General features: G+C 35.1%; 1 protein-coding gene across 3 annotated transcripts in view; it reads right to left on the bottom strand.

Annotated features, from left to right (window-relative positions):
• Positions 1 to 727: 727 nt before the first annotated feature.
• Positions 728 to 25,867, bottom strand: part of Pgant6 (Polypeptide N-Acetylgalactosaminyltransferase 6) — a 29,991-nt gene continuing 4,851 nt past the window's right edge. The window contains exons 1-11 of one of the 3 annotated variants that reach the window (XM_085958807.1): positions 21,340 to 21,717; positions 20,752 to 20,908; positions 15,337 to 15,412; positions 14,723 to 15,034; positions 11,198 to 11,386; positions 9,952 to 10,129; positions 8,908 to 9,136; positions 4,713 to 4,934; positions 4,128 to 4,285; positions 3,130 to 3,241; positions 728 to 2,133 (exon numbers count right to left, since the gene is read on the bottom strand). In XM_085958807.1, coding sequence (XP_085814933.1) covers positions 1,960 to 2,133; positions 3,130 to 3,241; positions 4,128 to 4,285; positions 4,713 to 4,934; positions 8,908 to 9,136; positions 9,952 to 10,129; positions 11,198 to 11,386; positions 14,723 to 15,034; positions 15,337 to 15,412; positions 20,752 to 20,901 — 1,800 coding nt within the window. In that variant the 5' untranslated portion in view covers positions 20,902 to 20,908; positions 21,340 to 21,717 and the 3' untranslated portion in view covers positions 728 to 1,959. Of the gene's footprint in view, positions 2,134 to 3,129; positions 3,242 to 4,127; positions 4,286 to 4,712; positions 4,935 to 8,907; positions 9,137 to 9,951; positions 10,130 to 11,197; positions 11,387 to 14,722; positions 15,035 to 15,336; positions 15,413 to 20,751; positions 20,909 to 21,339; positions 21,718 to 25,867 lie in introns of those variants that run through there. The other 2 variants (XM_085958806.1, XM_085958809.1) reach the window with 2 other exon arrangements.

Raw genomic sequence — 25,867 nt, 5'->3', positions numbered from 1 at the left:
TTGTTGGGAAATCGAATTTTAAAATTGCACATTTTTACTATTGCGTGTGAACATTAGAAAATACAAAAAAATATGTTTTATTTTTTTCTCATTCAATCGGATGTAGTTGAATTTATGATATTTGATAAATATTTTTTAAATAAATACTTTTTATGGTAATATTTTAACTTTTAAGACATATGACAGTCTTGCAATGGTTTGTGTTAAAGAATTGGAAGAAAAATTAAATAACGTAATAATTTTGTATGAAAAATGTATTCAAGTTTCAACATTTAAAAGTAATATAGTATACAAATTTTTACTCAGAATCAGCAATTGTCCTTTATTAAGGCCCCACATGTGCCACGTAGGTTAAAATGGGGAATTTATGGTATTTTCAGAGTATAAGCCTGGACATTCCTTAAACGTTGTAGATAATCTATATAATATTGAAGCCTTATTATCCTTTATATCTATTTTAAACATTTGATGACTGCATAAAGTATTTTTATTACATAACATAGTATTCTTTTAAGCCTCTCGATCTAATGTTTAAGAATATAGTCATATTTCAGTATATCCATGATGCAGTGGTGTTAAGATTTTTTAGATTTATTAATTTATAAACGCATTTATAAAACCATTAGTAAAATTGTTTACTATTTAAATAATAGAAATATTGACGATAAAAATTATATTTATAATCTCTATCATCCCAAATTTGACAAGACTTGAGCATTTTATTTTTCAAAAAATGGGCTCGATTACCACATTTGAAGGTAATTCTAAAGATACCAATTATAAACTATGTCTTTGACTATTCAAATGTGATAAAACATACTACGAATAATGATTGTTTTATAATAATTATTGACCTAAGAATAAGGTAGTATTTTTTTGAAATACGCCATTTCTATTGGTATTTCCCAGTGGTTAAGCTACAACATATGGCCGTAGTCATAAATTGACAAACGATAACTGAAGTAGGGAGTAAGATCATGTTAACGCGCGTGTTTGAACATGTATCTAACCGAAAAAACGATTTTTTTTTTCGTAAGTGATAGTCTTGCACTAAGATTTGAAAAAAAATGCAGGATTAGACTATTGTAACTGAAATACCTACGCCCATAGGCCACCTAGAGTTACGATTGTCTTTGCACAATAAAGATATTCAAATTGTTCATGTTGCTGTGTAATAATCTCATTTTTGACCTTTTTGGACTTACGATAGTCTTGTACTAGGTGTGCGATATGTATTAATTTTAAAGAAAGAAAAGTGCTTTCATCGCATTGCTGCAGTGCTGTAGACCGCAAATCGACTGGCTCACCTGTCATTTTACAGAATCAACAAGTAATATTATGTATTGAATTATAGATAGTAGATATTTATATGGTAACAATTTTAATAATAACCAATGCTCTGTGCCAAAAGGGCGTCAGTCAATACATATACATATTTGCAACCATGCAACTATGCACCTATGTACATATTTAGGAAAACATTCATTTGACAAGTGGAGAAATCGGTTGCAATTTCTAAGGCAATTTAAATATCGGCAGACCGTTGATGACTGTGATGAAAACGTTTCTTCTTCCGCCGCTTGTCTTTATCACAAGTCATGAGACCGACGTTCCCTCTAATTTTATGTTGAATGTGATGAATGTGTGAAAATGATCTTGTGCAGAATTGAGATGACATAGCGATATTACATGCACTGAGACTATCTAAAATGCAGTCATTCACATCTACCTATAATTTTACAAAATAGAGGTTTATTTTTAATTCGCAAACTTTTTAAAGGGTTTTAACTGATTAAGATATGTGTGTCACTCAATTTATCCCATAAATGCCTATGCCGTTGTGAGCACACTCGAGCTTAAAGCTCAGAGGGAACACTGCATTGTGCTCGGGTCAAATTTAAGTTTTCATTGCTAGATATAAACAAGAATAGATGAACAAACAAGCCATGACACGAGAACTTATAATGAGTCGTTGATGTGATCCCATTTGTTGAGTTGATCCACATTTGTATGTTCGATTTTCCACTTCTGAGTTTCTCTACTTTTGTCGCATTTCGCGACAAAGATACTTTTTAAATCCAAATCCACATCCAGGCAGCGCGGGTTTCCACCGTGGACCAGCCACATCTCGTTCTGCAAAAATCATCCTAGTTATTAAAACATCAATACACACATGTCAGGTACATAATATTTTAGTGCATATTCTTTTCCCTGTCTATATGTTCATTTCCTTATATTATATAATATAATATTATGTACCCCTAAGATTTGGCGAAGACATCGATTCTCAAAGCTCAAAAGCCGAGACTCTTGAGTAAGATGCCAGGTCTCACAGCCATACAGGAGCACCGATAGCACGCACGCATCAAACAAACGACATTTGGTCCTCACAGAATACAGCCTTGACCTCCATGCGACTCCAAGTTGGTTGAATGCTTCCCTGCCATACCCATGCAGATTCCAAGCTCACTAGAAATACCACCATCGTTGGCAAACGTAGCACCCAAGTATTTGAATCTGAACACCAGCTCGACGAGCAGACCAGAAACCCGCAGAGGAGTGTCGGCGTCGATGCATGCAGAACTGCACATCTTAGAGGTACATTGGTATGACCGCGTTACAAACACCCGTGATAACACAAAGAGATGCTTTACGTGGCGGGACACGTGTTCCGGATGCCGCCAAAGGCTGTGCCACTTCGTACCCTTGTGGCACAGCCTCAAGGGTTCCGTCGCCGTGGCCGGCTCTCCCTCACCCTGCAGCGGCGCTACAAAAGCGACCTACGTGCTGCAGGTCTGACATGGCGGGAGGCGCAACAGTTGGCGATGGACCGAGGAAAGTGGCGTGAACTTGTGCTTGCCCTATGTCCCAATGCTGGGTCGTGACAGGGTGGAAGAAAAAGAATATAATATCTGCCACTCATGGCGAGAGATTTATGTTATAAGGATACATAAATTACAATATGAAATTTAGATTGACATAAGTACAATCTTCAACGAGTATAACTCTTGAGCACTTATTTATTTTAAATCTTAAATATTATGTAGATATTAAGCAAAGAAATAGATGAAAGTGAGAATCCAGTTTTAAACATTCCAAAGGAATAAAAATATCTTCGGATCAACTCACAGGTTTGTATCGCCACAACTGATTACCGCCGTATCCGTGACAAGGGAATAAATACAGAGCGGCTTTATCTTTCGGATCCGAAACATCCCAACACATGTTGCGTCCCTTCGGCCTGCAACAAAAAACAATCAGTTAGATATCAGAAGGAGAAAGGGGAAAAATCTTTCCCTAACAGAGCAGAGCGTGCACTCATGCAATAGGTGGGCTAATTCAAAAACCATTTAAAAAATATACACAATAGAGTTGTGAGTTTTTGAAATTTCATTGATTTCATTACCTCACCCTGTCATTGTCTTTTATTTTAAAAATTAAATTTTTCGTGAACAATAAACTGTCGTAATAAATTTTGGGGAGAACATTATTTGGTTTGGGAGGAAAAGCCGATCGTAGTAAAGAATTACTTTTTGGAAGCGAGATAAAAATGGTGGAATTTATTTTGGCCATGTGCAGCCCTGTGAAGTCAAAAGAGTGGACATGCATGCTATAGGGCAGGGTTGGCGAACCTTTTTAGGTATGCGTGCCAAAATTTCCCAAATATTTTTTTCGACTGGGAAAAAAGAAAAAAAAATATTTTAAAGAATTCTATCAAAAAGTTTAAAAATTACAGTTCTTGAGATTCTATCTTTCACCGTGTCTCTAGCCGAAGGCATATTATCTTTTATTCTTTGAATATTTTTTTCTATATTCATGCTGTCTTTATAATATTATTTATACAAAAAAATATTTTTTAAATATTGGTATTTTTTTTCTCTTCAAAATAAAACATTCACGTGCCATGCAAAATCATATCGCATGCCATAGGTTCGCCATCACTGCTATAGGGTGTGTCCGTCAATAACTACTGACATTGTATTATTTTTAACATTTACATAAGTATCGCATCGTAAGTACAATTTTACTGTCCATGTGTTCTTTTGGCTTACAACTCGTTTACCTACATTCGACTAGCAGTCTTCACCACTGTTATATACATACATAGTTACAACAGTAAAAGTCACCTGACGTCTTTGGACCAGGCCAGTTGGAACTTCTGTTCGTGTTGATGTGCGTTATCGGGGTGGGCATTGTCAGAAACGCACGGCTGCACTCCAAAACTCTTATCGCCTCCATACTTCATCGTGTCGATGCACAATTTTTCATCAGCTACACTGCGAATCTGCAAAAACAAATAACTCAAATATATTTCCAATAGGCATTCATTTTCCAAATACAATAACAGAAATACAGACTCGATTCAAAATTATCGATTTTGTTTACGCTGTGAGAAAATACTGTTAGCAATGATGGCCAAAATTTACATGTTGTTTTTTTTCAACGTGTATTTGGGTCTATGTAATAAGGTAAAGCAAATAACTGACATCCATTTCTCGTATAAACAAAAATCTGTCAATACAACATCTATTCTACAGAGGAACATTTATTATGATCTTCTTAGGATCGAACATAAGTAGTAAAACAAAAAAAATCTGGAACAAAATTGTATTGCTCCCTTAAACAACCTCCACAGTTCAATGTCTTTGGTCGATTCGTATAATGCGAGTGATAATTAGTAATGTATTACTTTAATTTAATTAGTTACTCACTTCTCCGTTTCCAAAGTCTTCAGGTTCCACGGGCGGATACCTTTTGGGTAAATCGAAAGCTATTTCGGTGATGAACCATTTGAAAGGCTTGCAATTAAGATTCTTTCTGATTTCCTTCTGTTTGGTGAGGTCTCCCTCGTCGATATTGCGATAGTGAGGTCGCCTTTTATACAAATACTCTTTGTACTCGTCCATCCACACTTCCGCCACCCGCTTATAGTTCTGAAATGATTTGCACAACGATCAACGAATGCAGTGTCTTTCAGACGTCAACGATTCTCACATACATTGATGTATTTATCATATCTTCTCATCACAATTTGTATTCTGATTTTTTTATTTTTCCGAAATAGATAATAAATACATAAGTACTGTTATAGATACGCTTATGTTATTTTTTAACTCAATAAGGTACTGATAAAAAATGTTAACATTATCCAACAAAGTTTAAGTGGTCGTTGTTGTCTCCTATGTTGAAAATATCTTATTTGACTCAATAATGCATCAAAATTTTGATAAACCGGTTTCAACCGGTGAAAAAGTTTACTATATATTATTGAAAAATATTTTATTTTTATTTACATATTGACTTTTATGACTAACTTATTAATTTTACTTTGTTTTTAAAATGTCAGTATAAATTAATGGGTGTAATATTGTACATTTTGTATTCCACATAATATTGTTGACAGAATGTCTGATTAAGGTGATGTCTCTAGGTAAAGTTGTTATCGAAAAATAGCTAGAAAAGTTTATTAATCGGTAAATATATATTCAAAAGTAATGAGAAAAATAAAATAAAAAATTAAGAAGTATCATGGAGTTCTATATACCAAAAATAAGTGTCAAATTCGGTACATTTCTATCGGGTGGTAAGAATGAATGACATAAGATTTATTATCAAAATTACGATAAAAATGTACGTAAATCTATTACCCAGGGAAACGCTAAGCGAAAATTGGAATTTATTATATCCTTATATCTTTTTTTTCAAATTTAAAAAACATCGATTTAGAGGTTAGAAAGCACGCAATTAAAATCGAAAAATCTCGGCTTACACGCAATTTATCGCGAATAACGCTTAGCGTTTCTATTAAAAATATTATTTATTAATTTTTACGGCAGTTATTTAAATTTAATCTTGTATTTTTGTATATTAACGAATCGATAGAAATCGAAACCATAATAATTGCTCAAATTGGCAACATGTTTGTCTGTATGGTGCTGCCGTTGTGGAATTATTTGGAAACAAAATATCTCCATACAAAACACACATACCATAACATGACGTTGAAAATGAAACTCACACATAGACAAGACAAAATAACATTTCTCTGCATTTTGACAAAAATCAGTTTATCAGTTTGAGGCGAAATTGCCATATGAATAAAAATAACTTAATAATTGAAATTACAATATTAACTTAATTTACATATAAACCTGCCTATATTCAAAATTTGAAACTGCGAATTATTTGCAATTAGTATTTGCTTAAATTACAACTGTTTTTTTATCATTATTTATGATAAAAATAATCAACAAAATAAACAAATCTCGCATTTTAACATATGGTAGCATTAGTCTATGGTAGCATTCGTGCTCTCGATCTAATATCGGATTTATGACAATTCTTCTTTATTTGGCCATTATTAGGTATATTGTTTGAAAACAGGAAGGAATCGACTCATCAGTAACATTTTTGTCAAGTAAGTAAACTTTTCAGTGTATAATAAATAATATTATTATCGTACATCAAAATGACAAACTATGTCACGCAGTTTTGATTGTCAAACAAACATTCAAAAATTATTGAAAAGAGTTACATATACTGTATTTTCAATCACCATCATGCATTTATCATCAATATATATTATTTTAGGCGTAGACTCATCGTTTTCGTAAAATTATAAATACTTTACGTTAGTTTGAGGTTATGTTTATGACAAATGTCATCGAGCCCATCTTGTACGTTTTGTAAATTATCTAATAGATAGTGAATTTCTTTCATTCGCATATTATGATTGTAGAACCGAATTTAATAAAATAAAATTTTAATTTCATTCAAAATTACTGAAACTTGTCTCGAAAATGTATCTCATAATCATCATTATAATTATTCACAATGCTTATACAATGTAATCAATGATTGATTATAATCAAATATTTTATGTGCTTTCAAACACGTGTCCGTGTTTTTAATACAACATAATCGTAAATTGAAAACGTTATCTACAGTGATAAGTTTGACACGAGTATATGAATGTAATTAGGTTATGTTTTTTTGTTTACATATAGATAAATCTTTTAATACTGATGAACTCGACGAAATATTGGACGACAGACTGCGAAGTCGGCGACGGTTACGAGTCCGACAACAGCGACGACATTTACATTCGACATTTACAACCTTCGACATCACAATCCAGGGTGCTTCCCTGGCTCACAAAATGGTAGGTTTACAATTTTCTTAATAATATATTTATTGGTTTTATATACCATCCGGTCATACACTAGATTCATTTTCATTACATGCTTTGGCATAAAAACAAGAATTCATTACATCTTGTACACATGATGTAGCGATTGTCTCGAATGAGGAGTTGATGGTTTGAATAGTAAACTTCAATCAAAACATATTATTACCCATCATTATTTGTATTTTTACTGCTAAATACTTGAATTAATGAGGAAATATGGATTATGTAATAATATTTTTTTCCTATTGTTTCAGTATGCCGAATGCTGGTCCGGAATTGGAGGAAGATTTGTTGGCGAGAGGGCATGTCGGCGATCGGATAATTGCTTATTACAGGACTGCGATGAAGACATGCAAATGGCCTGTGAGGGTTTTTAACCACTTTGTGGACTTGGCGGTAGTAAACTGTTGGCTAATGTATATGCGGAATTGTAAACTAGAAAATGTACCCCGAAAGGATATTATGAGACTGTTGTCGTACTGAATCAGATTAGCGAAAGCTATGATTCGGTATGAAGATCGGGTAGCCAACATTTTAACACTGCCAGCACGAGGTCGGCCAAGAAACATGTCGACATCGCAGGTAGACACAGAGCCACCAGCTCGCAGGAGAACGGTTTTCCCCCAACCGATCGCTGAGGTACGTTTGGACAGCGTTGGCCACCATTCAGCATCCGTGTGCAGATACCCTGGATGCAAGTCCCGCACCAGGTATATTTGCATAAAATGCAATATATACGTGTGCACAAAATTTTGCTTTGAGCTGTATCACACAGTATAGGATGCAGCTCAAAGCAATTTTAAAGTACATATTTAGGGTTTTATTTCATAATTTTAACTAATTTTAAGTGTAAATATATTTAATTATCCTATTTATAATGTTTTTGTATTGTTTTTATTGTGTAATGTTCTATTAAAATTGACCATTCCTATGACAAGTTGTTTTCTTTACCTTCCCTAAGTTTATAGAGTAGGTAATATTCATCTGCAGTGTTACCTGGTATGTGCATATAGTATATTTTACTTTATAAAATAAAAAAAAAGTAAAAAAAATTTTTTTGTCAATAGACTAATACTTCTCTTCCATAAAATCAAAGAAATATTTTTTTTGATGGCTGGTTCTCCCTCGGGTCTCAAGTGGTTATATTAGAATATATTATTATATTCTTAAATAATAATATGTAAATGAATTTTTGTCTAGCAATTTTATTCATCTAGAATTCCATTCCATTGGCAACTTTAATTTACTTTTAAAATTAGTTATGGTAACTCACTGCCATCTGATTGAAACTGACCAAAGTTTTTAGTAACAGATTTTTAGAAATTCATGGTAGATGCCTTTAAATATAAATAGATGGCGTAAAAGTCACATTATATGTGTTATTTAGGCCGAAGACATCGCCTTAAAGCGAACCAAACCGATCCTAATGATTATTAAATAATGTGGAATGAGTACTACATAATATCATTGTGTTTAATTTTCATCCTAAACATTATTTTCATAAATCTGCGGAAGGGTAATGGCGACAATTTTTAGGCAATCAAATCAAAATACTCTAAACATAAAGATTAATAGCAAAAAGAGTCTCCTCACACCGTCACACCGTTTCACAATATGTAATGTTAAAATTAAAGTACACTCAGCACGTCATGTAAGCGGCTCATGAAGCACCGTGAGCCAGATGAACTCTAAATAAAATAAGTTCACTTTTGACTAACCTTTCCTACGAAATCTCCCCTGCCCGGATTGGGGAAGGGCGAAAACTTTCTGTAGATGTGTCCGATGCGAGAGCAGGGCGCGTCCAGCATCTGCCCGCCGCACTGCCAGATCTTGAAACTCAGCTCGTACTGCTCCCCGCCCCAAATGTCCAGACCCTCATCGTACCCGCCCAACTCCCAGAAGAAGCGCGCCGATATGGCGAACAGACCCCCCGCCATGACTGGACTCCTGTCGTATCAGATCGATTTAACAGATTGCACTCTTGTCATTTTATTCTAATAGTAACAGAAAAGGTTATTATGATAATAACAACATTTTGATTTCTATTATATACCTGTGGACAACAAAAATAATAAAATAGGTAACGACTCAAATAGGACAATGGAGGAAGTTTGGGATAGCGCTCATATAAAAATAGTAATCATCGTCATCATCATCGGGAGCACCACAACTCGGGGTGGCTCCCAGCTTCATCCGACAACTGTCTTCACCTGTCCCTATCCACAGTGATCACTTTCCACTTCGGTACCGCCAGTATACGGCAGTCATCAGTATCTCCACAAGATATAACAAGCTTATCTTAATAACGAGTTTATCAATGTATAGACCGGTTGGATATTGGAATGCATTTTTATCTTACGTGAGGGCGTATGCTTTGTTATTTGGTTGAAATCGCAACTTTTGATGTGATCCTCCTTAAAATAAAGTGATACGACCGAAATGTAGAAAATAAATATTTTTGGTAAAAATGTATTACTCAGTTAAATTACCATTTACTGACTGCTGCCGGTGACTTGCAGTGCCGGAAGTAGTCCATTTATAAGACTACCGAAACAAATAATTGCTGATAAACCAATATTAACGGTAGATGTAAAAACTAAGTATGGAGATACCTGCAATGTCATTTTTATCCATCAAATATTGCATCAGTGGCGATTGATAATTTAAATGAAAAATTATACATAAAAGTATTTGAAAGTAAACGGACTGAACGCGGGATATTACGGAACGGCTGACGAATGACTAAATATTGGGAAACTCACTTGAAGGGTTCAGTAGGATGCTTTTTGTCTTCTTCCAGCAGGGGCAGCCGCTTGTAGAAGAACTCCCAATCGAAAGCACCGCGCGCCCCTTCATCTTGCGCCCGATACTCGAACGTGTCGTACGCCACCACATCGATGAACGGACACACGCACGTCTTGTAATTATCGGCTATAGGATCTGAAAAACCAATTCCGAATCATTGCACATATAACATATACCTTACGTGTCCTGAGAAGGTGGCGGTTCTCCCTTAGGCATAAAGCCCACCAAAGGCGTCGGATCGAGGCGATCACTGCGAAGTAGGCCCGTGAAGCTAAATACAACCGAAATGACACTCCTCCCGCCCGCGCATTACCCTTCACCTATGTAATAAGAGGCACGAGAAGCACAAAATAATTATTATTTTCAGCGCCTCTCATAACAAAGCAATAAAATTATTATTTTATTTTTCGGCGGCATGTAATTCATATTCAAGATGACATAATTTTACTAGCAATATATCGCATAGCCAGCAACTAAACAATAACTTCTTTGTTATTAAAATAATGGAGGCGCCCGCCTATCGACAACGCGTCCAGAAGCGGATAAAATAAAATAGCGCGCGCCTCTTTGCTTGCCGTGTTCAATGGGCTTTGACATATTTAACGACGTAGTATTTTCGTTAATTTGTCCCGCTGATAAGCCAAACAATGCGTGAATCATGGGGCGGGCGGGCATAGCGCTTCATCAAAACCAGTGTGCTCTGCCATATTTATTATATGCCAATATTATATTTGATCACATTGTATTTTTGATGATTCACATTGAATATGCGCGAGCGCCCTGCACGCCCGATTATATGTGCCTGGCGCCTTAGGGGCTCGAGTGAATCGTACCCGGTAACAATTAAATGAAAATAATGTAAGAAAACAAGCATATTAAACATGTGAACAGGTAAATACGTTAAAATTATCATTTACTCCCTAGTAAAAGATTTATTTATTGCATTATAATCAAATAAATACGCCTTAAAAAGGGAATAATAGACATACTATATTAATGTAGTTTTGACAGAAAACTAGACATGGACAGTAGGCTGCAAAGCTAAAGACAGTGATGCATTATTGTGGGTTTGAATTGGACTCTCTAAATGTGCTGCCGGTCAATTGTCTTCCCCAAATCTTCATTCACTATGGACAATGATAATGTAATATGGAATACATAGTAGTAGCCGCAAACAACGGCTATAATGGCAGAGGGCGTTACCTAAAAGCGGCGGAAGCCAATTGACATTGGCCTCAGTGTGGGAGTCGAGGAAGATGAGAACGTCGGCTGTGGCGGCGCGCGCACCGGCCAGCCGCGCCAGAATCAGGCCGCTCCGCGATGCCAGGTGCAGCACCCGGACCTTGGGCGCATTCTCTCTCATATATCTGTCCAGCTTGTCCTTCAAAAACTCTGAAATGTGAATGCGACTGACATTTTGAAAAGAGGAAATGCGCTTATAAATACCACTTAGTGAAGTTTTTATTTATCTTTTGAATCTTTTGAAAACACTATTCATAATTATTAATTGTGGATGACTTGAATTGCAGATGAAAAAACCGATGGGGGTTTTACTTGAATAATAATTTTATTACAATACATGTACAAAAGGTAATTTTGTATGAAAATTTGAATAATCCTTTAATTATAATTTGATTGGGTCAATTAAATCCTTTCAATCGGTTAGAGAGATCGCTGGTTGAATTTCGAATTGTTCTATCTAACATTTTGGGCAAAAACGAGTTTTAAATGCCACATGATCCGCAATTCATTTTTGTTCTATCTCCGTTTTAAAATATATTTTCAATTCCATACTGTTTTATCTCATAGTGTTAAAAAAATGTTCATTTCAATCTGTTTCATCGCACGCTGTTTCTCTCATTTCTTCATTTCTTACCGATACCATCATACACTCTTCTGATTTTGAATAGACACCATTCAATGTTGATTCTTGTGTTTTCGTTTGAAGTGTTTTTTTTAATAACATTATTATAGAAGTCTTATCTAATGTTTCTTAGGGAATTACTATTATTTATCAATACCATTCAAAAATCTTGAAATAATTGGTACTCCTAACCAGATCAAAGATGAAAATGTACAAAATACAGGAAAACATCATCATTATCCAACATGGTTTTAATCATGATAAATTAATCTTTCAAATGAAATTCACAGTTGGAAACATAAATGTATTGGTCATTTATGTATTTGAATGTCAACTTTCAAATTGCTTCCCCGAACATTTCACTCAAATGGAGATAGAACAACCCAGAATTTAACCAGTGAAATACTGCCGGGATCGAACCCCAGCAGCCACTCAGACTCCCCCACCCCGACAGCACCAATTTATTTTATGTTAAAACTGTCACCATGCCGGCTGTAATACGAAATTACTTCAATGAAGCATTATCTTACACTACCATCACTGTCGAACCTTATTCATATCTGAAAACATCGGCAGCAATTTAATTTTTTTAGGTCAACCAACAGGATCATTCACAGAGGATAAATATAATATAGAAAAAAACAAAAAAATGTGATGGTATGAAAAACGGGGATGAGTGAATTTCATGTGAAAGCACTTGTCTGAGTTAAGAATCATGTGATTTTCCATGCACCACTTATGAACATTATCTAGGTCCTTCTGGAGAAGAGAGATGTCATCAATATTTTGTACATCTTTGTAAAGTTTCAGGTCATCAGCGTGTAATAGACAATTGGAATTGAGAATCACTTTTGTAATGTCATTAATAAAAATGCAGAAAAGTAGTGGACCTAGATGTGAACCTTGTTGTACACCAGGTGGAACTGGGAACGTGTCAGACGAATGACTGTTGACTACGACACTTTGTGAGCGGTTAATTAAATTAACAGTACAGCCATGATAGGAAGGGGCCATGAAAATGCAAGAAGTTGAGTTTTTTGTACAGTAGTTAGTGATTGACTGTATCGAAAGCTTTATTGAAGTCTATGTAAATTGAATGAACTTGTTTACCAGAGTCAATAGATTCTTCCAGGTAGTTTACATATGCAACTAAATTTGACGAAGCTGATCGTCGACGTAAAAATCCATACTAAAAAGATTGTTTGACATGGTGATCAATAATTTTATGAATACGCTTTTCGAATATTTTTGCCAAAGATGAAAGTACCAATATAGGTCTATAGTTAGTCACGTCGGATAGACAGCCCTTTTTAAAAATGGGTACTTATGATAAACGCCTTTTTCCAAATTGTAGGAAATATTCCGGATTGAAGTGATGAGCTATAAATAATGGATAGTGGGAGGACGAGAGATTTAGCGCAGTTTTTTATGAAAGTAGGGTAAATACCGTCAGGACCAGCACCTTTGGAAGAATCTATCAGCTTAAGCTCTGCTAAGATATATTTATTATCTAACTGAATCAGTCCCAGATTATTGGATTATAGACTGATCTAAAATATTTGGCAAAAAGCAATGAGCCAGTTCGCTCCAACTCATTGAATGCAAAATAAAATAATGCATTAAAGGATGATGTTGAAAAGACCGCTACGCTATACATTACACAGCAGAGGTGAGGGGTGGAGGTAGGCTATTGAGATTCGACATAATTAGTGCACACTTTTTCAGTCATACTTCGTTGAATTAAGAATACAATATATTACAGATGGTGTTGGTTAGTTTTTTTAAATTCATTTACCCATTAAAGACCGAGTGCGAAATTCTCGTGTTAGAAGGGGTACCTTGTAATGTTTTTTTTGCACCGTATTAGGTCATCTATTGAAAAATTCTGGTATTAAATGTGTTTAGAAACAAGTTCGCTACAGGGTTATTTATTATATTGAATAGCAAGGATTCTTACCAACCAGAATAAAATGTTGGATTTAAAAAATATCATATAAAAAAATAGTAAGTACCTAAGGTACTTAACATATTTTAAATATTTCTTTAATTTTCAGTTTGTGACATCTGTTGATTGAATCTTTAGTCCAATATTTAGTCTGGCCTTCCATCACAGAGTTCTGGGTTCGATTTCCAGTGAGGTCAAAATATATTTGCATAATCTAATATGTAAATTCCTCAAGCCTGGGAGTTTTACCACTATTATTGGGCTGAACGGCCTGTTGTGGTGTTTAATAAAGAAACAAAATAAATAAAAATAAATTATCATATGAAAATAGATAATGTTTTATAATACAAGCATTTTTTTTATTTAGCACTAAACTTAAAATTCTGAATAAAAGTGAACGAAAGTTTTAATTGAATGTACTTTGAACCACCCGATTTCGCTTTAAATATTTTTGTTTTCTTTTCTGTCTTTCAAATCATATTTAAGCATCATTTTTTATTTATGTTCAAAAATTCAAATGATTTAAACACATACTTTTTGAGTTATTAATATTTTAATGTTGGAAGTCAATTTAGTATTATTCTATATAAAAAATTAACTCGGCCGCCATGCTCAACCAAACCATAATCAATAAAAAATATTCTTCTATCTAATACATCTAAAATTATGTATGGTTGGTTAATGACATAATTTTAGATATTTTACAGATAAACAAATATTTTTGACTATTATCTACTATGGCTCGGATTAGACAGGGTTTAATTGAATTTTAAAAATTAAAAAACACTATCTATACATTGTAGTCTTAGTTCAATGAAAACAAATACGTTTGACTGACAAAGTTTAGTGTGCACTATTTATGTCGGATCTTAGCAGCCTAACTCCACCCTCGGATGATATGCGAGAATAGAAGAGAAACCTTTAGAGCTGAAGTCGTCTACGAGGATGATCTCCTTGAGAAGGCGGGGTGGCGAGCGGTCCAGCACACTGTGAGCGGTCCGCAACAGTGTACTCCAGTGTTCGTTGTGGAAAGGCACGATGACAGACACAGTGGGCAGCGAGGCACTGTAGTTGCGGGCGCGGCAGCCTGCGTGGCGAATATCGGGCAACGACCGGTGCAGCGAAATCTTGTCACTGAGCGCCGCATTGAAGCCATTCACTTTGTAAAGCTCCTCCTCCAGACTCTTCTCTGACGACAGCATGTGAGCGGGCGCGCCGTGCTCACCTACGCCTAGACTCCCAAAATCAATGTTGACATTTATACTAAATTATATTACAAGTACACTGCTAGTCAAAAATATTTTTTCTGTTCCATTTATTTTGCCTCTGATTCCATGCAGGTAGGTTTTTCAGTGTGTAATTGATCCAATGGGTTGGGAAAATGGCTAACAACTATTGCTCGTAAAAAATATGTTCATAAAACCTCCACTCTGTGGAGGCCCATATGTTCTGCTTAGGAATGATCATGGTAATTTTACTTTACTGTATTTATTATGACATATTGTAAAAGAAATGGGCTGTTTCTCGACTGACCTTTGCTCTCCCGGTCTCTCCGTATTTTATCATAGTCATGCCAATCGATCTTCGAAACCAGGCGCTTTTCATCTCCCTAGAGAAAAAACAATAAGTCATGACTGCAGTAATAGTTATATTAAGATCTTATTTGAGAAGCTGAAGATTGAACAAATACATGTGCACCGGTGACTAGTTAGCAGTGGCGAAGGGTGACTTTTGGAAAGAGGTAGGGTGTTGAGATCTGATGAAAAGAGCACACTTGTCAGGTATACTTACGAGAATAGTACAATATTTACTACTAATGAATAGATACACACTAGTAAATGACAACGACATACTAATTCAATGAAACTTCAAAAACTCATTGACGACATAAAAATGAGCAATGTCTTTAAATTACGTATTTTTCAAAACATGTATACCCATCAAAAATCATTAGATAAAATTTATTTTTATTTATAAAAACAATCTATACTTACTTATTTGTTGTTTTTATTTAATAAAACGCAATTTTTCTATAGTACTTATTCCACTTGTGGAATTCCACAAGTGGAATAAGTACTATAAAAAAAAATTGCGTTTTATTAAATAAAAACAACAATACAATGCAGTTCCACCATGAATTGACAGTTTACAAAATAAAAAAACTTACTTATTTATTAATATTCGATTAAACGCCTTTGAAATTATTTTTTTAATTATCTAATTACGAGGGTGGGTCAATAATTCCTTAGAAAAAAGCATTAAAACAGTTTTTATTTTTGTATTTTTTTTTTTATTTCTCAACATAATCTCCTTGGAGCTCAATACACTTGGTTAGACGTTTCTCAATTTTTTTTAAACCGTCAGAAAAATAAGTTTTCGGAAGGTCCTCAAAATAAGCATTTGTCCGATCGATGACTTCTTCATTTGAAAAAAAACGTTATCCACTTAGCCATTTTTTTAAGTTTGGGAAAAGGAAAAAGTCACTGGGGGCTAAATCTGGCGAATACGGTGGGTGGTCGACCAATTCGAACTTCAATTCTTCAATTTTAGCCATTGATCGTAAACATGTGTGAACACGGGCATTGTCCTGATGAAAGAGGATTTTTTTCCTGTTTAAATGAGGCCGTTTTTCTTCAATTTTGTTTTTTAGCTGGTCCAATAAAGATGCATAATAATCCCCTGTTATTGTTTTTCCTTTTTCCAAATAGTCAACGAAAATAATTCCACGTGCATCCCAAAATACAGTAGCCATAACCTTACCAGCTGATTTTACGGTTTTCGCCTTCTTTGGACATGGTTCGCCTTTCGCAATCCACTGCTTTGACTGTTCTTTCGTCTCGGGAGTATAGTGGTGTATCCATGTTTCATCTACAGTCACAAAGCGACGAAAAAATTCATCCGGATTGCGTTGCATGAGCGACAACAGGGCTTTAGAGGCCACCACCCTATTGCGTTTATTGTCGACTGTGAGCAAACGCGGCACCCATCTTGCAGAAATTTTTTTCATGCCCAATTTGTCATGTAAAATAGAAATGACGCTACCTTTTGAGATCCCTGTAACCTCAATTATCTCACTCAACTTTAATCTTCGGTCACTTAACACCATATCGTGGATTTTATTGATCATTTCTGGTGTAGTCACCTCTACAGGACGTCCTGAGCGTGGTTCATCCTTTGTTGATGTACGACCACGTTTAAATTCATTTAACCAGTTATAAATAGTTGCAAGTGAAGGAGCAGATATGCCGTGAACTAAATCCAACTCATTTTTTATATCCTTTGCAGTTAACCTTTTTATATTAAAATGTTTAATAACAGCTCTAAACTCAATTTTCTCCATTTTCCACAAGCAAATTTTTTTTTTAAATGTACGAGAAACACACAACAACCCGACCAATCTGATTGAAACTTCGCAGCATACTGAATCGGTAGTGCCGCTGCATGAAAATAAACCGCTTACAGTACTAGTCGCGCCACCTGTCGGCTTTTCTAAGGACTTATTGACCCACCCTCGTATTAATGATTTTGGACAAAGTGCGCAGTCGTGACAACATTATTATGCGCGAATGTTTAAGGCTCTGCGATAGGAGCTTACCTTATTTCGTACAAATCAGCAGACTTGCTGAGGTTACGAGACGTAAAGTCCATACGAAAAAAATTCAGAATTATTTCACACATAATCGGAGATTTATTTACGTCGAGACGTTGCGGCGTTTATTATTTATTTACGGCGCGCTGTGGTATATTTTTTAATACCTTTGCAGTTGTTTTGTAAACTCTGTAATACTGTAATACATTCCTACATATACGACATCTCTCGTTGGCAAAATAAATTATTTTTATATAACATAAAACAATGAAGTGATTAAGTATATAAATATGTCAATATGCAATTAAAAAATGTTTTTCTTAAGAAGGTAGGCTTTAAATAATCGCCTAGTATGGAGTCTTCGCCACTGCCAGTTAGTTATTTAAATCGACTTCAAAGTTAAATTTCATACGTGTTTGATATTCTTTAAACGAACTGTCATTCTCAAATGATCCAACATTACTATTCTAAAAAAAAGATTTTTAATTTAAACATACTCATGATAATTTAATTGAAATCAAATTTTACCGCAGTTAATTAATAAATTATAAAACAATTAAGGCGAGTCCAAAAGATTACTGGATTAATATAGTATTTGAAGGAGGACAAGTCAAGCCGTAAGATTAACAATTTAGATACGTTAAAAATTACCAATTCTACCCCTTTATCACGACAACACAGAAATAAACAAATATGTTTAAAAAAATCAGTAATTGCACCGCTGATTTCCCAATAGTTAAGCTAAAGTCAAAAGGTAACTACGCTTTATTTAAGGTAGGTATCCCTGCTAAGCTATGTATAGTAGACTCCCGATTATCTGGGCTAATGGTGGAGAGAGGCGACACGGATAATCTGAACTATGGTTTTTTCTTTTTAAAATTCTGCATTCTAATTTCGAAAGCAGACAATTATTTTAACATGTTTAATACTCATTATTTATTAAGAAAATCTGTGAATTTGGTTCTTTTCTTTTGCAGAAATCTTTTAATGATTTTCTAATATCAGTTCAAGCTGTCAGAGCTATTATATCCTTATATTCGAATTCCCATTGGTCGATGTACTCCAATAAAGTGTCAACAGAAGTCAGTACCGTGTTGTGACTAATGCGATCGATAATTTCTCCTTCGTCACTTCCTTGTTAAGTCCTTTCCAAACTAATTCAACTACTCTTAGATCTATGGATTCCTTCATTTATCAACATTTGTTTCGATCTGAAACATCATATTATTTAAGGCTAAAATTTTTGTCCAACAATTTTTTAATATTATTTAAATACTACAAATAAGTAAGTACAGTACTCTCTCAGTAATCCGCCACCCCAAAAACCAGACAAATGTCCAATTAGTGAAAGCGGCGGATGATACTGCATACATACAAAATATGGTAAAAATTAAAACAGGTAGGTATTTCGTAAAAATAGTTTTTTTTTGAAAAATTTGTACTAGCAAATTACAGTTTTATTTAAAATCAAAATCAAGGATTTACTATTTTATACATATTTATAAACTAAGTTTATTAACTAAACATTAAACAGTAAATCAATAGACACAACCAGTTGTTCAGTGAGGCAGATATTCTTGAATGGCTTAGGATTACTGGCTTTTCCTATGACCAAAAGCTTCAGTTTGTGTGTCCCGGTTGCATTGGAGCACGGCATAATTGTGATGCGGTCCTTGGGCACTTTCCTCCCTGGCACATTACTTTCTTCGCGATGAACGTATGTTTTACGAAGGAGAAGTTTCGAAAACAAACCAGTCTCATCTGCGTTGTATACTTGTACGCGGCGGACTACTGAATTCGACATTCAAATACCATCAAATTATAGAGCTTGATTTTGTGCTTTCAACTAGTAAAAATAACGGTGAATTATAGTAGTTGTTGGATAATCGAGCGGCGGATTACTGAGAGTGTACTGTAGTTGTTTTTATAGACAATGGAACAAAATTACTGTTTATTTTTTTTACATAGCTAACCTTCTTTTATTCCCTAAGGGGGACACATGGGAGATTAATTCATGTTATATTGGATTGCAATTTATGATAATCACATTTATTGCTTCATATTCGAATGCTTGAGATGTATAAATTATCATTTAAATGCATGACGTGATATTTTTTTTTTTTTTCGACCATGTCCGATTTTAATAGGATCATATGGGCCTCCACAGAGTAGAGGTTTGTATTAACAGATTTTTTTTACGAGAAATGGATGTCAGCCACTTGCTCAACCTATTAGGTCCATACCCTGACTCACACACATATTGAAAAACAATATGTGTACTTGCCAGACCCAGGATTCGAACCTGGGACCCACGGCATGATAGTCCAACGCTTATGCCGCGCGGCGGCCCCATAAATCATAAAACCCATAAATTGTATCAAAATATCAGTGTTAGCAATCGGCGATTGCCAGTTGTTTTGCTGGGCTTAGCAACGTGAGGCGGTGTCGGACGACATCCCATAGAGGCCAAAATCACAAATGGCTGAAATATCATTTGGCCAAAATCTCAAATAGCTAAATGACGGATATACCCCCAAATTTATATTGGCAGTAACGACTTGCAAATCATAAAAGTGACATCTTATCAGTGAAATGTCAAACTGTCTGAGGTGAGAAAGTTCATCCCAAAAGGAAAACTTGTACCACAAAATAAATGCATACCTATATAATTTTTAGATTTACTTTAATTATAATAAAATCTACCGCATGTCGATATGACGTCAAGCTGACTGCAAGACCTAACTAGACAGTTGGCTCTGCTTGTATACATAATTATTATGACATTTTTTTTAATGCTAGTTTTCAGACTTTTTAAAGTTTATTTTTTCACCCTATTTGGCATATTTTTGTGAATGGCATTTTTAAGTTAACAACACTGCTTTTAACTCACTTTTCTCTTATATGTCACTTGTGTGTTTACAATCCTCAGCAGCTCATTTAATTAATTCATCATCAGGGGCGCGACAACCCGGTGTGGGTCCTGGCCTCCTGCAACAGCACCCTCCACCTGTCCCTATCCGCTTTCCAATTCGTTACCCCCAGAATACGGCAGTCACTGGCAGCTCCATCCAACCAGCGAATCTTTGGCCTCCCTCTTCTTCTACGTCCTATTGGATTGCTGGACATCACTCTCTTTGCCGGTTCACTGTCATTCATACGGTGCACATGACCTAGCCATCGCAGTCTCTCAATCTTAATTTAATTATGTTGTTACAATGTGACCGATTAATCGGTGTGCGCTTCTGAAGCTCAAAATCAAGTACAACATGACATGACATGAGATGACATGTAGTTTTGGGTGTAGTAGTATTGGGACGGTTTTATTATAAAGCTGATAGTAAAAATTGAATACCACTCACCGAATGTTGAAACCCTTTAAACTCTGCAAATTGCTCTTTCTGTTGAGGCCCTCTGATGGGGCTGATCAGCTTGAATGCGAAGACAGTCACGGAGATCACGAATAATGCCATAAGCACAAATTTAATCAAGGATGCCAAATTTCGTCGCATCTTGTTTCTAGAATAACCCAAATTGGAAAATTTATATTACGTATTACTAAATAAGCTTTTCCTCAGCACTTCAGTTTCTGGCTAATGATATCCACACCTTCCTTCTGGAGAGATATTACGTGAATCTGTCGTCAGGCATTCACTCATCTCCGTATGGGAGACGGAAAGAAGGCAATAGAACCTGAGAGCACCGATGCTCAGGACTCAAGTACACGTAGAGAATAATATACAGGATTTGAACCCGTGACCTCTGCATGGTATCGCCGGTATGCTGGTATTCTGCTACGGGGATGGCTAATTTCGACTGCAAAATTTTGAATAGGGATCTACATGTTTTCCACCAGATAAATTACATTAATACAAGTAGAAATTACAAACGATATGTGAGGAGGTAACTACAAGATACACAATATTCAACTTGAATGATGTTGAACTCACTTGGAATTAAAAAAAAATGTTCATGCTTCTCTTTGGTGAAATGCAAACAAGAATGCCGCCGTGGAGTACGAGGAGTGTCACGACTAACGATTGTCGAATATCCTACAATAGGTATTATAAGATAAGGCCGCTGAGCGTAACAATTAAAATTAGCACTGACTGATAACAAAACCCACGGACTTTTTTTTGTCCAACTATATATGTAATAAAAAGAGGTATGTATCTATGACATTGAATGATTTAATTGGCTAAACTATCTCCAATTGTATATTATGTGAATGTAACAATGTAAACAAATCGTGGAAATTGCCATTATCACAATATCGAGACTGACAACTTGTTTTGACACTTTTGACAGTGACAGAAGTGCACTGCACTGGTCTGGTATTACCACTTACCAATGCCCACCTCAGTGTTGCCAAGTCAAAATTTAAAACATCAGTAGATTTTGACAAATATTTCAGTAGATTCCATATAATACCAGTAGATTTTGGAAAATGTAGTATATTAGATATGATTTAAGACTAATAAGAATAACAATAACTGATAATATTCTTTTTTCATAAACAATGATTATGTTAGTGGGTAAAATTGCGTTCTTGGGTAGAGTTACAATGTTTTCTTTGTTGTCATTGTAGAAGAGTCACACATCAAAAAAGGGCGTGCAAAAATCATTTCATGTTTATTATTAAAATAATCATCAGTTTACTTACAATTATGGAAAAACACAAATATCAGTAGATCTACTGAAATTTCAGTAGACATGGCAGCACTGGCCCACCTACACATTTTGTTTTTCGATAGTGAGTTTCGTAAAATGGAGCAAAATTGAGCCATTCAATCTTTATTTAAATTATTAATTAATTATTGTCAAAACAAGTTTTCATGTCGTTATGTAAATATTGTATAAAATATTATTTCTTTCTTGCTAATGCAATATCTAGTACGACACAAAAGTAAATGGGTAGACACTTCAGTAGTTTGAAACCTTTCGAAAGAGAAATTTTATGGCTATTTGTTTTAATACAATGCGAGCAGCGGCGGCTCCTCTAATACCATCCAAGTGCTACGCACTGCTAGCATTTTTGAAGACATCACTCAACTTTTCATTGTTATTCATTTATGTGTATCACTCACTTCGCGAAGTAGAACATGTAGCTGTATTATGAACAATACTCCGTGCGCAAAGCGATTGCGATCCGAATGGATTTTCAGTTTGCACAGAATTACAATGAAGCCATTGTATACTTCTTAAACGGTACTCCAATGTTCCTGTGGTAGCGTTTTGTGTAGCATTTTTACACACTTTATGATCGGCGCACGAAATTAGGACTCTAGAAACAAAAACGTCAGTTTCTGTTTTATAACAATGTTGGCGAGTTAATTTTTAACAATTTCACATTTAAGATTTAATGAATCGCCAAAATTTTACGAAAATACCAACTCCCGCATTTATTTCTAAACCACTCAAATAGGTACATTCAATATAATAAATCAAAATTCAAAAACACAGCAGCACTACATGAGTAGTAGGTCGTAGCTGAATAATAAATAAGAACGATAATATAAGAGAAACATACTTTTAATGACATATTTATTATTATACATCAGAAATAAATCTGAGTTCGAAGGAACGCTGATTTACAATATAAATATTACCCACGCAATGTTAGTTTATTTTATAATTTCACTTAAATTAATAATAATGTGAAATTTAAAAAATAAACATACTGCTTTTCACTATTAACAAAGTGACCAAGCGTCCGTTATCCGTTTTTAGAACGATTCATATTTGGCTGACGCATTCATTGTTCGAGCGTAAAGCCATAAACCATGACATTTATTTTTCTTTATTGATATTAAATCATTTTAACTGTTTAAAAACTTTTTTTAAAAAATAGATTAAATAAACAGAGACATATTATTTCTGTAGATTAGAGGATGAACCACGGAAGTCCAGTTTTTACCGTTTCTGAGAATATGCAGATTTTTTTTTTATTTCATTACCTACGCAAATGAATAAAACACTGAAGTCCATAAGTAGTAAATTAACCGATATAGCTAATTCACTTTAGTGCATAAACAACGGATGTCCTTTTACGATGTTTATGCTCTAAGAAAAATGTTAATAAACCAGTATAATAATTCCATAAACACGGATGTCCAACAATATGTACATATTATCTATAGGTACTATAATTTTCGTTTTTCTTTGTACAAATCCACACGCGGAGTCGGATTTCGACAAAATTTGGACAGTAGACGGAGGCCGACAAGCCGGAGTGCTTGGTTAGGGTCTCGAATTTCAGATTTAACCCGTTGCACCCCGGGGACAGTTTTACGGTTTTTGCGGAAAAAAGACACCGCGTACAAGGCCTTGAAACGCGGAAGTTAATACTGCAACCCCCATTTTTTATTGAAAATGTCGCTAGAATATGTACATTTTAAAAATATTGGCGTTTATTTCAGCTTGATCGGAGGTCAAATGGCAAAGTTAGATGCAAATGACGTGTTACGCGTAGGTCGGAATGCTTCACTCACGGACAATTATCAATAATTGTATGTAGTGGCATCAGAGCCGGAGTGCGTGGTCGGGGTCCCAAATTTCAGTTTTAACCCGTTGCACCCCGGGGACGCATCAGAGCCGGAGTGAGTGGTCGGGGTCTCGAGTTTCAGTTTTAACCCGTTGCACCCCGGGACAGTTTTACAATAATAAATTGAATTTGTACACCTACTTTTTAAAATATTGAAATGCAATAAATGTACAAAAAAATAAAAATCTAAAATATTATATTTTTGACTTTTTTAAATTCAATCCTTTGCACTTTACGTAACTCCCGGGCAGCGCCAGGTGATACAGCTAGTTATACATAAATAAGTATTACAAAAATGTTTGATTTATTCTTCAAAGAATATAACCACATGAATGAACCCAAAATTGTGGCTCTATCGCCATATACCTATACAAATGGATTTTCAATTAAATAAAATAAAAATTTTATTCGGGTTTCATTTGCCAAGCAATAATGATACCTGTGACGCCTGCAATAGCCCTAAGATGAGTCTTAAAGATGTTAATATTTCTTTTGAAGAAAAAGAAATTCAAAGACACATACAGGAAGCAACTGCAATTAAATAAGATTGATAAAACTCTTGCAAAATAAAAATTTACCAGGATGAAAGTAATAATGGTTGACTTGGAGAAATGTTTACCTACTCCATATAATATAGTTTCCATCTGAAAAAATTGTGGACTCTGAATTTTACAATTTACGATGATGAAGTGGTGAGACAGACACAACACTGATGTGGATGAAATAAAAAGTGGAAGGGGTGGCAATATAACCGGCTGCTGCTTGATGAAATAGGCATCTAGCAATATTTTAGCAAATATTGAAGAGCTGACGATTTGGTATGATAATTAATCGCCCTGGCCAAAATAGGAATATCATGATTGTTTTTCATATACCATGTATATATATAAAACCATTCCTACGCTGAAAATCATAAATCACAAATTCCTATTATGAGGCCATACACACATGGAGATCGACACTGACCACTCTATAACTGAACGTCAAAAAAGATGCTGAACGGTATGCAGATAATTATTACTCCATGGGATTGGGCTCAGTTTGTAAAATAAACAAGACTTTTAAAGTTAAACAATTATTGGTCTTTGTATGCATCATCTTCAGCTCCTTTTATGGCTTCGAAAAAAGAATATTGATGGCACACCTTTTTTATTTATATTTTGATAGCGCTGGTTATCTACGTTATAAGGCGAAGTTCTGTGATGAAGATTTCCAAACTGAAGACCTCCGTAGAAAAACAAGGTCGCAAAATATTTTGTTTCACATTTGCATTCCACATGTTCAAAACGTCCAATTAGCACGGCCAAATTACAAAGATCTGCAAACTTTCTTTTCCATCCACGTTTCTACACCCGTTATGCAGGCGTATACCGTGGCGTAACGAACGTTAGGCGCTCTTAAAAATTCGTGCCGAAAGTGTCCCAGGACCAACTTCTCAAGACCTTGGTTGGCGTGCACTAGAGTGTGTGTGATCCCTTATTTGATATAATGTATTGTGGTCAATTCTCGATGAGAAAAGACCTTCTCGCTCGCCGTAAAATGCTGCAAACTTTTCAAAAGCTGAAAAATTTTCCCTCGTAGATACCAAGTTGCAATGGCCGACCGGTCCAACTGAGGGTTGAATAGACTTGAGAAGCTCTTCCCTTTCAACCGACGTATGGGAACACTCCCAGAGGATGTGATCGGCATCCTGCAATTCGGCACATAAGAAAGTTGGAAATTCTATTAGGCCAAGCTGACAGATCTTGGAGGCAAAACCACCGTGTCCGATTAAGATCTGCAAACTATGAATCAATGGATATCTCGTGAATTTCAAGAATTTTATGGTAGAATTCCACATAATTCCTCATCAGCTGATGTACCGGAGAATGACCAGGAATAATTCTCATTGCGTTGATTTTTTTCTAGAGCAGTAATAAATTTCAAATAATGTT

This window comes from Rhyacophila brunnea, unplaced genomic scaffold (assembly GCF_057557595.1).
Source record: "Rhyacophila brunnea isolate RB1 unplaced genomic scaffold, BYU_Rbru_1.0 scaffold_8, whole genome shotgun sequence".
NCBI lineage: Eukaryota > Metazoa > Arthropoda > Insecta > Trichoptera > Rhyacophilidae > Rhyacophila > Rhyacophila brunnea.
Note: the sequence above shows the minus strand (reverse complement) of the source record. Positions and strands in the feature narration are given on the sequence as shown.